This window comes from Staurois parvus, unplaced genomic scaffold, assembly GCF_062004578.1.
Source record: "Staurois parvus isolate SC_StPar_1 unplaced genomic scaffold, SC_StPar_1.0 ptg000564l, whole genome shotgun sequence".
In the NCBI taxonomy this organism is placed as follows: Eukaryota; Metazoa; Chordata; class Amphibia; order Anura; family Ranidae; genus Staurois; species Staurois parvus.
Window position 1 is genome coordinate 7,768,548 of NW_028318360.1, and position 17,862 is coordinate 7,786,409.

Genomic DNA, 17,862 nt, shown 5'->3' on the forward strand with positions numbered 1-17,862 from the left:
TTTGGTTTCCTGTTTGTAAGGCCAGTGGCGGCTATGCCTCCTATTCTCCCAGCCACTGGTCTTAGCACATCCCTCCTGTAGTTCTTTCTCCAGGAAGCAGTGATGAAATTCAGCCCCACTTGCAATGCAGGGCGGTCCAAGACAGGCCTAGTGCACCCACCCATATTCACTACAATTCCGTGTGGTTGATGGGAAGTGTAGTTTCCTTTTACGGCAAAGAGAGGAGAGGATATAATGTAATCCCTTCTGTTACACCTCCTGCTTGGCAGAGCTGATGCTATTGTCTTTTGAATTACAGAGATGAGGTCATAAAAATTTGGTTAGACTTTTCTCCTAAATGGTAAGGATTTTCAAAATTGTATTAACTGTTTGATGTTTTGTGTAGGAAGGTGTGCTAATGGGTGATTTTTTTTTTCCTATCCCAGAATTCTTCTTTAAGCAGCAGTGCAGTCACTTGGCCTGTGTCAGCAAAAATCATTGTATTAGCTGTGCCTACTACAGTGATTTCCAGCACAACAGGGATCGACCTGGTATGGCACATACATACTAATATTGGTCCAACCTGGAGAAATATAACTATCCAAAATAGTCCATATACCTAATGTAAACCTCAGCTTCACAGTAAACCTGTTCTTCATCCATTTTTGCACATTTGCAGCCCCCATCCCCGGAGCTCCCAATACTTGCCTTAACATGGTAACCTCAATAGTTTTTCTACCCATGAAAGCATGAGCTCATGATCACGGGCGTACCGTATTAGGGAAGTACATCATAAAATTCTAGCTTCTCTCCATTAACCAGGAGCCCAGGTGCTGTGTGCAGCCCCCATACCCAAGAACAGTTGAGCTTGGGTATGCGCTGGTATTTATGTACTTTTGTGTCTGCCCCTAATGCCCCCCCGTATGCATGAGGCCTTATACATTAGCAGTTAATCCTTCTAATTTCTCTATGCCTGCTACAAACCACAGAACTATCAACGGGGCTGTGATAGACGTATTCAGGGCAGCTCAGAGCAAGTACAGTGGTTGTCTAATATATAATTTATCTTATATTTCTTTTCAGCCTCTCAGAATAGTATACTGTGCGTACATTATAAAGAGGTACTTAGGGCCATATTTAATGAAAAGGCCTTATTCCTAAATAATGCTACCCATAGTGATCAATCAGAATTCAGCATGTATTGTTCTAAACTTGGTAGCGCCAGTTTAGTGTACTTAACCCAAAAAATGGAAATGGGATATACCAGGGGCGGACTGACAACTCATGGGGCCCCCGGGCAATAAGGGATCATGGGGCCCCCTGTGTCCTCACCCACACTCAAACCACACCCAAAAAAGCCTATGAAAAGGTACCAGGGACATCTCATGGGGCCCCTACTGACCCCAGGCCCTCGGACAGTGCCCAAGAGCCCGAATGGTCAGTCTACCCCTAGAGTATACTATAGCTTACCAATCCTTAGATGTGGGGGCAGCATTAGTTTTCTTTTTTAAGCTTTTTCCCTTAAATATTTCCTGGTAATCCTGTGTATATCACACTTCCTTTCATGGATAAACGTATTTATAAATTGTATCCAGGGCTTTCTTTTTCAGTGAGAACGCAGTTCCAGCACTGAATGTTTGCAATGGCAAGGGGTGCTGGGGTATGTAGGAGGATCTATTGTTGCTGGCTGCTGGGGAATCCATTGTCACTGAAGGGGATCTATTTTGTGTGGTGGTCTATTGTTGCTCGTGGGGGATCTATTGTTGATGGGGTCAATTGTTGCTGGAAGGGATCTACTGTTGAGGGAGTGGTATATTGTCAATTGTTGCTGGCTGCTGGAAAGTTTATTGATGCTGGCTACTGGGAGATCTGTTGTAGCTGCTGGTGGCTTATTGTTGCTTGGGTAGTATTTTGTTTTGGGGGTCCATTTTTTCTGGATCAATCTATAGTTGCTGGAGAGTATCTATTATTGCTGGCTGTGGGGGATCCATTTTTCTGCTTTTGTTATCATTAACAAATTCCAAAGAAATTATTTAGTGCCACAAAATGATACTTGGCTCTGTATTCTCTAAAAGGAGAGGCACTGGGAGGGGAGTAGGGGGAGGAGACAAGAAGTGGCTCAGAAGGGGGAGTTCCTGCACCTATTTTTGAAGAAAAAAGCCCTGATTGTGTGTATGGGGGGAGCCATGGTTGTCACACAGGCTGGGCTCCAGACATGCCTGCCTTTGTTCATCTCCTTTACTTGGTTGATTGATAAGACTAGTATTTTACACAATAAAGATAATGTGTGTGATTTATTTTCAGCTCACAGAAAGGGACAAGGGCATGACATTTCCTGGCAAGATTAACAAATAATTTCTGAACTTGCTGAAAATGTTCTTAGCCTGAAAAGAACAAAACTAATGCAACCACCATATCTAAGGCGTTGGAAGCTGCAATATTTTACGTTTTTGAGTTTAGACACGCTTTAGGAATTAAAGCCACATTTCAGCCCTGTAGAAGAGCCAGGCCAGCAGTAGTGATGGCCTGAACAGCCCCCTTTTCGGTTCACAGTAGAACACTCAAACCTAAAGAAAGTTCTACCACGAACATCGAACATAATGCAAGTCTATGGGACTCGAAATTGTAAATTAAAAAGTGCCCATTTTGAAGGCTTATATGCAATGTATTGGCCATAAATAGGTTATTGGGACTCGAGTACTGCCCTGAGGGACATGAATCAGTGAAAAAAAAGCATTAAAAAAAAAGTACCATTTTTAAGTTCAAAGTTTCACATCTATACAATGTATAGAACCTGACTGACATTTAAAAAAAAAAAAAAAAAAAAAAGTATGGGGTTCCCCTCCTAATCTATACCAGAACCTTTAGTTCTGGTAGAAAGATTCGGAGGGACCCCACAGTCCAAAAAAAAAAAAAAAAAAGTTTAAAAGTGAGTGGGGTTCCCCCTAAAAGTTATACCAGACCCTTTAGGCCTGGTAGAACTTTTAAGGGGAACACCACCCCCCAAAATTCTTGTGGGGGTCCCCCTAAATTTCTACCAGACCCTTGATCTAAGAACAGGCTTGGCAGACTAGGAAAATGGGGGGGGGGGGCAAACTAGTGCGCCCCCCTTCCCTGGGTCTTACCAGGCCACATGCCCTCAGCATTGGGATGGTGTCCCCATGCCGATGAGGGCCTCTTCCCCCCCAACCCTGGCCCAGTGGTTGTGGGGGTCTGCTAGCAGCAGGGGCTCATTAGCATCAGGGTACCCCTTTAAATAAGGGGGCACCCTGATGCTGACCCCCCCCCCCCATTCTTTTTAAAGAGTAAGGGATACTTGTACCTCTACCCATTCACTAAAGGGTTAAAAGTGTGAAAAAAATAGAGACCAGACTTTTGAAAAAATCCTTTATTGAACAAGAAATTAAAAATTAAAAAAAAAAGGTTCTAGCGTTGTAATCCATTGTTAATCATGGTGCCCAGCATTGTCACAACGTCGTCGACTCCCTGATATAGAAAAAAAAAGCCACCCGCTGAGTACTTGCCACTATCTGACATTTGCGTGTCAGATGTAAACAATTGGGCAGAGCTAGCTGTGATGTCACCACTAGCTCCGGCCAATTGTGTATGTCTGACTGGCAACTGTTATCCACAATTGGGCGGAGCTAACGGTGATATCACTGCTAACTCTGCCCAATTATTAATGACAGTTCTGACAGTTGCCGGTCAGGTGTACAATTGGGCGGAGATAGCGGACTTAGCCCCTCAGCCATGATTGACCTAAGTCTCCAAGAGTTTGGCCAATCATGGCTCTTCCTGTGAACTCCTCTGTGATTGGCTAAAGCATTGCACCTGACCTGTGGTCAGGTGCAATGTTTTGTCCAATTACAATGCGCCACCAGAGTGCATTGCATTGTGGGGTGAACGGCCTGATGAACGTACCAGATGTTCATGTGTTCAGTGAACACACGAACATCCAATTTTTGACGCGAACATATAGGCCATCCCTAGCCAGCAAGATATAAACATTTGGTGGACCTCAGCTGCAGAAGTATGAGGGGAGCGTGGGAAGTTATTTACCCTTTCAGAAATTCTACTAAATTAGATTAACAAGGTGTCATTTTCTGAATGAAATCAGTCAGCAGGCATTGAGACTATGAGACGGGGATGTGCGGTAGAAACATAAAAAGGAGATTCTATATTTTTAGTTTCTATGACAACTGAAGATTTTCTTTATGCACTTAGTTCATTGGTTTGGGATACTGTCATAAGGACATTTCAGACTATTAAAGCAGATCTAAGCTCTCTCAATCAACATCAACTATATTTAATCCTTATGCTGCGAGTATTAGTAAATACATAGGAAGGTATATTATATTTCCCTGTTTTAAACTTAAATTTTTTACATTTCCTCAGTTTCTTCCTGATTTCTAGCCTAGGCTAAAAATGATGTCATATCCCAGGAGTCTTCATGGGCATTTTCTTTTTCATCCAGAGAAGAAGAGGTGAGGCTTTCTCAGCTAATCACATGCTCCTGCATGCATGCCTGAGCTAAAGGCAGATGGATTCCAGGGAGTAAATGCTACATGAATAATCTGTCCTTACTCAAAATGGCCGTGGCTAGAAATCCTAAGGGGGTGTTTATCAAAGTGATTTCTCAAAAAATAAAGTATGATGACATGGATAGATGGGTGCTTTGCTTTCAATATTAAAAATTAATGAAATTGCATTTTCAATTAAACAAAGTCTTACTCTCCAAGCAATCAATGAGTAACACATAGTATAAACCGAAATGCTTAGAAGTTTCCTACCTGATACAAAGGCATCTGTTGGGTCAGAGAACTTTATGGGTCTCTCTTTTAAGCAATCATTAACGTGGACAAAGTCCGGAACACAAGATTCAGCTGAAAGAGAAGAAAAAGTCTAAAGGCTTTCAGAAGTGACAGTATCGACTTAAATGACAGCTGCCTAGCTAGCTAGCTGCCGTGGTTGTTTGCCAAGTTCAGTGCAAAGCACGACACTTCACCGTTACGAGATTCTTAAACAGCCCATAGATGGATTGAAATGTGTCTGGTTTAGCAGAGGTTGACCAAATTTCAATCCATCTATGGCCATTCCCACTCTAATGATCAACCTCTGTCAAACAGGACTGTTGGAAAACTTTGGTCGATCAGTGACTGCAGCTGCTGATCAGTGTATCCTACTGTCAGAATAAAATGGTGCAGTCAGGAGGATTCCCCCATCCAATTCAATTGTGTGCATTGGGGAACCTGTTTGCTTTTTTTTCCCCAATGCTGCAGAAATGTTTCTGTACCCTTCCCCAGATTTGTGACTTAATACAATCCTGTCTCGGAAGTCTATGGACAATTCCTTGGACTTCACGGCTTGGTTTGTACTCTGTCATGCACTGTTAACTGTGGGACCTTATATAGACAGGTTTATGCCTTTCCTAAACATGTTCAAACAACTGAATTTCCCACAGGTGGACACTAATCAAGTTGTGGAAACATCTCAAGGGGTGATCAGTGGGAACAGGATGCACCAGAGCTCAATTTTGAGTGTCATGTCAAAGGCTGTGAATACTTATGTGAAAAAAGAAAAGATAATCAGCGCAAACACTACCACCAGTTGACCAAACTGATTGTAAAAAGTCCATAAAGTCCAATAGATTCAAATATGAAGGTCCATGGGGCACTTTAGGCAAGCTTCATAAAGTATTGTAGCGGAACTCTGTGTGATGAGAAAGAAAAAGAAGCGTCTCTAAGTGAAGCAGAACCACTTTAATAAATATCAAATGTAGGAACACTCACATGTAACAGTAGTAAAACAGGCATGTATCGGGGTAAATATCTAAGGGAGTTGAGGAACGGCTGTGTTCCAGTATCGGACATCCGTGTCTTGGCCCAGGAGTAACCTGTTGACAGGAGGAAGAAACCATCTTAGTGAGGTTACACATGCCGGCCAGCTTCTTCCTCCTGTCACCACATTGCTCCTGGGCGTAGACGCGGATGTCCTATACTGGAACACAGCCGTTCCTCAACACTCTTGGATATTTACCCAATACATGCCTGTTTTACTACTGTTACATGTGAGTGTTCCTACATTTGATATTTATTAAAGTGGTTTTGCTGCACTTAGAGGCGCTTCTTTTTCTTTCTGTGAATACTTATGTACATGTGGCGGTTTTTTTTCGTTTTTTATTTTTAATAAAATGCAAAGATTTCAAAATGAACTTCTTTCACGTTGTCATTATGGGGTATTGTTTGTAGAATGTTGAAGGAAAAAATTAATTTAATCCATTTTGGAATACGGCTGTAACATAACAAAATGTGGCAATAGGTAAGCGCTGGGAATACTTTCTGGATGTACTGTATGCCATGGACAAACATTTTGAGTTTTCATAAGCTAAATTTAGATAAGGAACATTATTTCTTCTGATGAACAGAGTAAGGAAGAGTTTTTACCTCTGTCTGTGACCCCATTGGTTAGATTGCTCTCATTTCCTGTCCCCATGAGGACCATTCAAGGCATAAAGAGAGTGCTTGTCACCAGCGAGGTAATCTGCTATTCTTCTGTTTTTTCTTAATTCAGTTTTGTTTAGATGAAGTTTATCCTATGTATGTATTTTCTGTTACATGTGTCCATGTGTATTGCCTGTATAATGCTTTTCATATTCCCTTTTACACACATTTTGAGGTGTTGCCTATGCACCAATTTTTCTAAAAAAACAAATCTACCAGAATGTTCACACAGGTCTTGTTCCATTAATTCCCACACTTGTGTCTTATCAAATGACATGAAATCCCATCCACTAATGGAGAGTCTGAGCAGACATCCCATACTGTTACTGTAGGACAGCAGCCAATGTGCTGGATTCTATCTGCTGTCTACAGGCGTGATCCAAGCACATGTGCAAGTTTCCTCTCCCAGACAACCTGATCATTACCAGCTTTACTCTATTGTTCATTAAACACTGAAGCCAAAAATGACATTCCCACAGTGTACTGCAAGGCAGGGTGCCTAACTCAATTCAAAGCTACAGGTCACTTTAGAAATGGCTACAAGTAAAATATGAATTTATAGTTATGCTACAAACATGAACATTCTGCTTAATGTCAATGCAAACCTTTTTATATTTTGATCTACAGACGTTATTTACTCTAATCAATATTCCTTATCTTTCAAACTATTGTTATTCATAACCAGGGTTTTCCTTCAGAAACAGAGCAGGTTCCTCCAAAATTCCTTGTGCAAGGAGCAAGTTCTATCTCTCAGGTAAATAACCACTTATGCCTATGATCTTTTTAACTATGTGGAATGGGGACACTCTTCCCACTGACCACCAATTTAAGGGGCTTTCTTCTCACTGACCATCAATGTAAGGAGCATTCTTCCCACTGACCACCAGTGTAATGGGACCCTTCTCCCAATGATCACTAGTCCAATGTGTCCTTTTCCCAGTGACCACTAGTGTAATGGGACCCTTCTCCTAATGATCACTAGTGTAATGTGTCCTTTTCCCAGTGACTACCGGTGTAATGGGACTCTTCACCCAGTGATCACCATTGTTAATGGGGTTCTTCTCCCAGTGACCATCAGTGTAATTGGGCCCTTCTCCCAATGACCATCAGTGTAATGGGGCCCTTCTCCTAATGACCACCAGTGTAATGGGGCTCTTCTTCCAATGACCATCAGTGTAATAAGACCCTTCTCCCAATAACCAATAGTGTGGGGGGCTCTTCTTCCAATAACTGCCAGTGTAATGGTGTCCTTCTGCCAGCGACCACCAGTGTAATGGGGCTCTTCCCCCAGTGACCACCAGTGTTAAAGGGGTCCTTCTCCCCATGACCATTAGTGTAATTAGGTCCTTCTCCCAATGACCATCAGTGTAATGGTACCCTTTTCTCCATGAACACCAGTGTAATGGTGCCCTTCTACACTATGGACTTTCACGTCCACTGAGATCTGATCTAATATAATGCTTGTATCTAGCACCTCCCACTTACACTTTCACAAACCCATATATTTATTCAAAAAAGGTAAATTTTAAAGTAATATTAGGTGCATAAGACCCTTTATGTTACATCTTAAACATGTATATAATGGAACCACAAACAAATGTAGAGAAACCCGTACCATTCCAGGCTCCGCACTGTTAATCACTGCACCGCTACTCAGACACAAAGAATCACTCCGCATGGCTGCACTCTTCACTGGCTTTCTTCACAAGCACATATAGTAGATATCCCTGCTTTTACGATTTATTTGGAGCTTTTATATGGTACCTTTTGGTGTTTAGCAGCTTTATCTTGTTTTAAGCGCTCGCTTGCTCTCTTAGATTACATATAGTAGATATCACATAACAGTGGGGGACAGGAGAATGTTAACACATTTTGCGCCCAGCAGGTGCTTAGCGATAACAATTTGGCTTGCTGCTACTGCCCTCTATATAAAACCACGCTGACCACAACAATCTAGCTCCCAGCTGTAGTGGGTAAGCCAATCACACTCATACCTGCCATTCATAAAATCAGATACAAAGGAGTTGATTTACTAAAACTCGAGAATGCAAAATCTGGTGCAGCCATGCATGGTAGCCAATCAGCTTCTAGCTTTAGCTCAGTTAAGCTTTGACAAAAAGCCTGGAAGCTGATTGGTTTCTATGCAGAGCTGCACCAGATTTCGCACTCTCCAGTTTTAGCAAATCTACTCCAAAGTGGCTGATTTAAGACAACAAGTACACACATGTGGGTCAGTTTGGAATCATCATAACTAGCATAATTTGTATATTATGTATTGTTTTAATTTTGTGGTTTATTGTCTTCAATCAGTCTCTTTGTATCTGGAAAACATTCTCCTGCCCCTTACTTTTATGTGATGTTTACTATGTGTGCTTTTGAATAAAGCCAGTATATAATTTCACAAAATTCTTTCTTATTCTTGGAGATCATATAATTTGCAAAAAGAAAAGCAAGTGATGAAGAGTAAGTCTTACCATTTGAACCTATAGAAGAAATAGCCCTTTTCACAGAAGCAACAAAGGATTTAGGGCTCTGGTTGGATGATCCATGCTCAGGCTCAGTACTGTCACTTCTGCTCTGTTCCTCTATTGCTGTGCCCTTGTGTCCACTTGATCTTGAGTCCTCTGTTCCTTCTGATTCATCTTCTACAATTGGATGGAGTCTAGAGAACACCATGTTGGGCTGCGGTATGTTCACACCACCTGGCTCCATGGTGCCTCTTGGCCTTATGATATTTCCATTAAAGTAATAGACTAGTCAGACCTGTAAAATCAAAGCATTGTATACTATTTTGTACAAGCACATATCTGTTTTCATGTAATTAGGTAAACAATAATGAACATAGAAAATAATATCCACTAAGCTCTTCATGTCTTTTAATGTGAAAGTAGGATTGCCCTTTATAGTTAGAACCGTTCTAACCATACTGTCCACTTATAATGAGGTTTGTTTTTTAAACTGTGTAATAATTGTTCGTTTTCCAGGTAATGTTGCCTTGGGCTGCCCCCATTGGAACATGGGCAGTTATGTGTGCAAATACCATTTACTCTTTTACATTCCTGGTGCACATGATGATAAAATGCCTAAAAGTTAATATGTCGGTACAATTTAAATAGTAACGATAATAAATAAAAAAATAGGTAACTTCGCTAGGCTCTCATATGTCTCAGAAGCTCTAGAAGTAAACTGTTACTACCAGGTGTGCTCTCTGTGTCTCTTAGTGATCCCACCATGTTCTTAGTAATTCCTAACCCACCATAATGTCAATGGCACTAGGTAAAGTCCACCAGAGATATTAGAAACCAGAGGCTGATTAAGCATGTGTAAACAAACTTAAAGCATGTGTATAGCCAAAACCTTTTTTTTTCATTTTGGGTAGAGTAGGTGTAGCGCTACCCCCCTTGAGGGCCGCTGGATTTTTGAGGGGTCCCCCTAAGCTCTTCATGACCAGGCAAAACGCATTTTCCACACTTTCTCTCAGAGTCAGTAAAACAGTCCTTGAGCTTGTTTTTGTTAATTTTATTAGGGGTAAACAACTTGGATGGGGTCTAGGGGTATATGGGATGCCCAAGGAACTGTAAAATTTTAGGACAACTTCTTAGCAAACACTGTACAAAATGTGAATAAAAAATCAGTCTTTTTAAGGAGCACTGAGTCCCCTTTCGTGTACCTCCTCAGACCCCAAATTAAACTCTCTTCATCCACCCGGCTGTTCTGAGGGTATCCCTAGTCAAGGGATTCCAGATTCCACTGTGAAGCAGTCCCAGATGAGGACTAGTTGGGTATTGTACCTGACCACCCTCTCCCTTCTGTGGCCCAAGGGAATTAGAAGTACTCACTGTCCTGTCCTGTAGCTTAGTGGGTGGCAGCTGCTTTCAGGCCTTACGCTGGGCTGGTTCCTTCCCTGCTGACAGGTTGTCCTCCCTAGGAGACTGTAGGGCAGTGGAGATCCTTTTGTCTGCTCCAGTCTGTAGGTAGCCGGCCCCCCTTCCCAGGCTCCATGCTCCAGCACCTTCCTTCAGTCCATCTTCCACCTAATTCCTCTGCTGACAGGCTCTCTCACATTTAGGGTTGCTCTTAGCCACCATGCCTGGCCTCCTGCCGGGGGATTGGCCAAGTTCCCTTAAACATGCAAATTTTGGGTTTCCTCCCCTGACCTGTAGAGCCTCTCAACTTGCCTGAGGTAACCTCACTACCTCACTCCCAGGCTGACTCATCCCAGGCTTCTAACAAGCTTCTAACTATCAAAAAAAATCCTATCTACCAAGCAGGCACTACATTGGTAAGGGTTAAAACCCCTGCCTGTTTTTTTATTTATTTTTTTGTCTGTGTATCATTGGGGAAATGTCTACTCATTTCCTGTTCCACAGATGCAGCAGAAAGTTAGAGGAAATTCCAAAGTGAGGGGAATTCCCTCCTCCAAGGTATTTGTTGCTAGAACAGGTGCCCCTAGCAATTTATATAGATAGCAGTTCTGCTTAGCTGTAAAGGATAGGAGGGTTTAGTTCCACTGTAAGCTGACCATACAACATTTGAATTTTGTTTGAACTTTCATTCGAAATTCTAAAAAAAATAATTCATTTGTGCATTCAATCTTACTATCAATTAGTCAACTAACTTACTTTGAAAGACCTTAAAATTTTATCCAGACCTGCTACTTGAATGGATTCCCAGACATATTAAAAAGGTTCCTTTTGTGCATAGAACATGCACCAATATGTGTGATTTTTTTTTTCCAAACATAAATCACTGTCACGGTTAGAATTTCATTCAGAGAAGAAGCGTGGAAAATTGCCCATCCTGCTCCTTTGAATTTTCACATCACTATAGTTAAAAATGATCGTTAATTTAACCTCACTAACCATTAGAAAATCAAATGAACATTCCAAAAAAAACATTTTTCAAATGATATTGCACTGGTGTATTAGTTTACTTCCAGAGAGAATACAATGCTAGCCATACACTAGTCGAAAATTGTTCAAATGGGTTTTTGAAAAATGAACTCATAGTCATAAGAGCAAATGCTATTGCTATCATGTAATGACTAAATTTTGAACAATAAAATGTTGAATGGACATAAATGAATCAGTTTCTTGTCTGCTTTTTTCTTTGGGGTCACATATGCGCAGTATCAACAGTTCACTTTTTAACAGGTGAGAAACCATTCAGTTTATCGTCCATCTGGCAGACATTTTCCAAACTTTTCCTTCGATTTTTTGGCTCAAAAACATCACTACCAATTTTGGATTTGTGCCCATTAACTGAATGAAAAACTGGACAAACTGTCCAAATGACAGATTTTTGAATGACTTTTCATCTAGTGCAGGGGTCTCCAAAATTTCTAAACAAAGGGTCAGTTTACTGTTCTTCAGACTTTACGAGGGCAGTGGGAGTAGAAAAGTTTCCCAACATCAGTGGGAAAAAAATAATGCCCCATCGTTTGTTGTCAGTGGACCCTATAATTTGTGTCACTGGGAGGAATTGTGCCCCATCATTGGTATCATTGGAAGGAGTTCTGCCCCTTTCAGTGGTGTAAGTGGGGGGAATTATACCCAATTGTTGGTATCAGTAGATAAAATAGGGCCAGATAAAATCAAGCAATGGGCCGCATCTGGCCCCCGGGCCACAGTTTGGAGACCACTGGTCTAGTCCAGAAAAAAAATATAAAGTCACAACATTATAAACTTATGGTGGCCATAAAGTTTATAATGTTGTGACTTTATATTTTTTTTCTGGTGGAATATAGAGGCAGCATTTGTGTCTGGACAGGTGCTCTTTGCCTATAATTGCGGACTCTGAGACTTTTTATTATTTTCCTGCTTCCAACATTTGTATGGGATTTAGTGGGTATGGGTGTCTGTGTTTATCAAAATAATCCTAGTTATTATATTTTATTATGGTAAAGTAATGAATGCTTGAACCACACTTCACTCAGCAGGTCCTCCCGAAGTGTGTACACAGTTTATTTTGAGCAGCACATTCTGACATACAGTACAAAGTAAAACAAACAAGGAATGGAGACATGGCCACGTAATCTCTCACCCCGGCCCCTTGCTAATGTTTTCTCCATACAGTTACACTTTAACTTTTCATTTGCTACAAAGTAACACTTTTCACAACTGAAATTTAACACATAAATACTCTAAATTGTTTATGCAAAGTATCAAAGTCAATTCATATGATGCCATTTTCTTATTATGTGTGTATATGATTACTACATTTAATCAAAATCCTCCTGCGCTTTGAAAATGGAACTACTAAACCTATTCCTTAAGCTGCCAGCACTCAAAAACTGATACCAAATAACAGTGTCAATGAATAATAAGTGAACAGTGCAGCGCTCTAAAAAACTACAATTCAATAAAAAAAAACTACAATTCAATAAAAAATGGCAATAGTGATATAAATAAAAGATTAGTGCCAACCCATATTAAAAATAAGAAATTAGGTGCAAAACCATGACCATAAAAATAATGTGCCCACCATTCAGTATGATATTTGACACTCCAAACATCATCCAATTAAAAAACTTTAACAGTGCTCACACAGTGCCACAAAAATAAATAAACATAATATAGGTAACAAAAAACAATTCCTATTAGTGTAATACCAAACAAATCATGCGATGTGCAGCAGTGATATAAATCAGCATATATATCACCAAAATGAATCAACATAAATATATACAATATTAAGAACAATGTCCTTTAGGTGAAAAATAGAGCAAATCATGCGATGTGCAACAGTGATAATAGATGAAAAAACGTGACTGTGCAAAAATCCTCTTTCGTTAATGGCTAGATTGCCTCCTCACCTCCTCCTACTGACCCCTAAGGGCCAACAGGCTTGCAGGATCACCCTGGATCCTTAGTATGTAATGGCCAGCAGCTTCCTTCCTTCCCTGGAGCTCCTTTGCAGGGTTCCAAATACCCTTATTCAGTCAGGGCGGTCCTGAAGAGTAATAGCTCACCAATCCAGTGAGCCAAAAAAACTCTCTAAGTGCAGTATTGAGTCAACTTCATTTATTAAATATAGAGTAAAAAGGTTTAACACTCACATTGCAGCCAAACTTCCCTCCTCACTGATGTGTGGGTGTACTGCATGCGAGTGGGACCTCTCGGGTATAGCAAGATGGCGTCTCACGCCGGAAGTGCGTCACCACGCACCGGAACTACGGACTCGCGTACCTACGCGTTACGTCACCGTCTACTCGTGACTTCATCTGGGTCATGATTACTACATTGCTGGCTCCTGTTCTATGCAGTTTTGTTACAGCTGATACCCATTTAGGTACAAGTACAGAAAAAGATTTTAATATTTTGTTTAAAGCAGAGCTCCACCCAAAAGGGGAATTTCCACTTTAAGGATTTGTCCCCATTAAGGAACAGCAGCTTTGGGGAGCAGGTACCTGATTTTGACAGGTACCCGCTCCCACTTCTACCTAGGCGATCAGAAGTGGAAAGTTGTCCTCCCCTCTCCCTCCCCGTAGTCTTCTGGGACACGTGACAGGTCCCAGAAGACTATGGGGCCATTCCCAAAGTGCAGTGCATTCGCAGTGGGCACCCGGCTGTAAAGCCGCAAGCTGTCACAGATGGGTGCAGGCGCGGACTGACCATTTAGAAACTCAAGCACTACCCAAGGGCCCGGGGTCAGTAGGGGGCCCCATGAGATGCCCCTGGTACCTTTTTCATAGGCTTTTTTGAGTTTAGGCAAGGACACGGGCTCCATGATCCCCTATTGCCCGGGGCCCCATGAGTTGTCAGTCCGCCCTTGGATGGATGCCTACACTTAGGATGCCGGCGCCAGGGAGAGAGGACAACTGGTGAACCTAGATGGTGTGAACACACCGCTGGATCATGGGACAGGTGAGTGGACGTTCTTTAAAAGTCAGCAGCTACAGTTTTTGTAGCTGCTGACTTTATTTTTTCTTTTTTTTTGACTGGAGCTCCACTTTAGATGGTTTTAAACCCAAAAGCAAACATTTATTATATTGCAGCTAACCATTTCTTAGATGGGGTGGCTACATTCATTTTCTTAAGGTTTTCTTTCTTCTTTTTCGTCTGGTGATCAGGTCAGTAAGTCTGTTTTTTTTTAAAAAAACAAAAAACAAGCTCTCCAACAGAATGCATCACACCCTTATCATCCCTCAAGCAAACCTGGAAGCTGATTGGTTTCTCTGCAGAGCTGCACCAGATTTTACAATCTACAGTTTTAGTAAATAACCCCCACTATGTATCATTTCTGTCTACTGCCTTGTTCCTCAGCTATCAGCATGAGACACTTCTGACAAGTTTTCCTGACACCAAGAGAAAAATGGTGACAGGGGAGGGACCTCATGCAGATTGACAACAGCCTCTGTTCCTGCATGCTGTCAGAAGGGGGGGTGTCTCTTCCCTCCAAACAGCTCTCAGAACTCTCCTCATTGAGTGTACCTTCAGCTCCCCTCCCCCTGCTTTTCAGAGCTGAGGGATCCTGTGTAGATTCTGCACTTTGAAAATATGTAGGTGCCAGACAGCTGTAGATAAACAGGTACAAATTATGTAGGAGGATTTGTTTCTCTGTGTACCACCTGAGGCCAGTCACTTCATGTAAGGGTTTACAACCACTTTAGCTGTGCTGGTGGGGAGATGGGAAAGATCTCTCATTGAGCAGCCTTGCTTACAAGAGGAATGTGGAAACACTTCTTCACTCTGAATCTGCAGGCAAGACGATAATGTGCCATCATGTGCCATCAGAAAGATCTCCTCTCTGAACGGCACAGTGCCGCAAGCTTCACAACCATTCCGGAAGCCTGGCAGCTACTCATGTGACCATAAACCAAGCTCCCTGATTGTTTGGAAAGCCATAATCTCAGGACTTCTGCAAAGAGAGGTAAGAAAATGATCATGGGATGTAAATCCCAAATCCTTTATCCCTAGCTTCCTTTCTAGGTTGTTCCAACCTGTATTTAAGCTCATGCAGATGCAGTGCAGGTATGTGATCTGCGATATTTGATCTTTATTTACCTGCTTAGCCTTTAGATTGTCATAAATGGGGTGTATTCACTAATTCACTAAACAGGAGATTATACACAATTGTCAAGGTTTATATTAATGCTGTATATATACACACTTACACACATGCATGTTTGAGCTTTGGGGTGTACACCCTAATGCAATATGCTGTGCACACCTATGCAGTTACAGAGATGAGATAAACCATTTAACACTAGTGTGGGTGCTTACAATGATCAGCTTGTATTTATGTAAAACTTTTATCCCAGAAAGAAAAAAAAAACAGTTTCCTGTAACTGCTTATACATTATTAACTGGAATTTGGCTTCAATTTGTTAGTGTATCTAAATCTGCTAGTACATCTAACACTCCTATCCCCCCAGACTGTCAATGCTGATGTCTGAAGGTGCCCCCTGTGCTCCTTCATCCAGAGTGGAGGTACTCCAGTGAAAAAAGCCTACAAAAAGAAAAACTAATGAAGCCACCACACCAAATGATTGGTAGGCTGCAATATATTACATTGTTGGTTTTCACTCAAAAGTGAAAAAATGAATGAAGTAGTGTTTTACGTTTGTGGTGCTCAGCTGCAGTTTAGTTTTGCTTTAACGTGAGCTTGTCACGTGTGCACTAAGCATAATAGAACACAGTAATATGGTGCCAGCTCTGCTCACATGAGTCAGTGTCAGAGAGAATGCTTAGTCAGGTGATTAGAGAACAGGTGTGTATTTACCATTTTAAAGCTGAAGTTTATTCTGATTTTGGGGGGATAGAGCACCATACACACAGCACCATACACACAGCACCATACACATTGGTTATATGCAAGTCTTCATTCACATAGGTGCTAAGGCCCATACAGCATAAATGAGATGTTTGTTTATGCGGCTGAAGTACCTGGAGCTACGTGCAGATAGCCTATGTTACTAAATGGGAACACAGCCGTATGTGCTAATCTGACAGGTATGCAGGGGAGGGTGTGTGCCCCCAAGTACAGACAGTGTGCATTTGGGGTCACTCACTCACTCCTGCATGCTTCATAAATTAAAACATGCCTGCAGGTGGCTGCCCTTTGGTAAAAATGTTTCCTACAGTGTCTCCACTGAGCATCTGTCTACTGCTCTGTGAAGATTACCAGCAGCTGCTGCTACAGGGAAAAGTTGCACTACTTAGTCGTCTCTTCTGTCCTCTCCATTCACAGAACTCATATTATTGTTGTCCCAAAATGCATCACATTCTGTGAAAGTCCATTCACAGAACACCATACATTATGTGAGAGTAAGAATATGAACAGTATAAATGATGGAGACAGCAGAAAGGGGTAGGCAGATGGCACAACTTTTCTCAGTAGCAGCATCATAAGAAGACAGTTACTCAGGGTAGCATGCGGCAGCTGGGATGAGGCAAGCAGGGAGTATTTTAACAGATGTGGCAGCATGCAGGACACGGGATACACGACACTGCATATACTGTAACTAATTTGTTTGATGCTGTATAGCCCCCCCCACCAAAAAAAAAAATATCAAACACTAATATTTGTGTATTTTTTTATTAAAAGGATTTTGTTATGGGAAAATATTAGGAATGTTCATGGATTTAGTGGGTCAGAGGTCATCTGAAGCTGGACACTGCTGGTCTGTAAATTTTCTGACCTCACTGTCCCCTCAGTTATGAGCATGCAATGTAAGTTCAGGCTATCAACAGGTAAGTACTACCCCTGACATCCCATCTAAAGGGTCAGGATTAAACAAGGTAAGTAATGAGATGGGAAATATGAACTGTTTATAGGTAAGCCTGCAAGGGTAGGATATAATAATTAAAGGCAGAATATTCCAATTCCTGCATAAAATTAGACATGACAATTTCTTTTCAGAGCTCATTCACATGACCATGTACACTGCCCACATCAGAGTATTCCTGTAGCATGGGATGTAGGATTCTGGCAAATGTCCTAAAAGGGAAAGGCTCCAAACTCTATGAGAGTCGGAGAGCTGCTGAGGCTGGGCAGTACACCTAGTGGTATGTACATTTAGGGCACTATGTGCCCAGGGATAAATGCCTGAAATACAAGTCTGTGTTGTGGACATTCATCCCTGGGCACATACTGCCCTAATTGGTAGTACTGCTGAGTGTCCCACCTAGGTCTGTCCAGCCGCAGCAGCTGTCAGACTTTCACAGAGCATGTAACGCGTTTCACCAATCCACAGCTGAGCATTAAGTGGTGAAAAGCATCAGTGTGGAAGCTCTCTGGGCTGGGATCAAGGCCAAATTCTTTGCTAGAATAAAGCCATGATTTTGGATATGTCCTCAGTGTGCTGCTTTCTTTAGGGCACACTTAGGGCAGCCTATTCACTTAAATGGAGGTGAGCTTTGTGCGTTTTATCGCATGACAA

The 17,862-nt window shown here is 41.7% G+C and overlaps 1 protein-coding gene across 1 annotated transcript in view; it reads right to left on the reverse strand.

Annotated features, from left to right (window-relative positions):
- The window catches only part of SH3TC1 (SH3 domain and tetratricopeptide repeats 1), a 92,608-nt gene extending 83,388 nt beyond the window's left edge, over nucleotides 1-9,220 (reverse strand). The window contains exons 1-2 of the mRNA XM_089691576.1: nucleotides 8,954-9,220; nucleotides 4,770-4,862 (exon numbers count right to left, since the gene is read on the reverse strand). Of these exons, the coding sequence (XP_089547702.1) occupies nucleotides 4,770-4,862; nucleotides 8,954-9,191 (331 nt within the window). The 5' untranslated portion in view covers nucleotides 9,192-9,220. The remainder of the gene's footprint in view (nucleotides 1-4,769; nucleotides 4,863-8,953) is intronic.
- Between the last annotated feature and the right edge of the window lie 8,642 nt (nucleotides 9,221-17,862).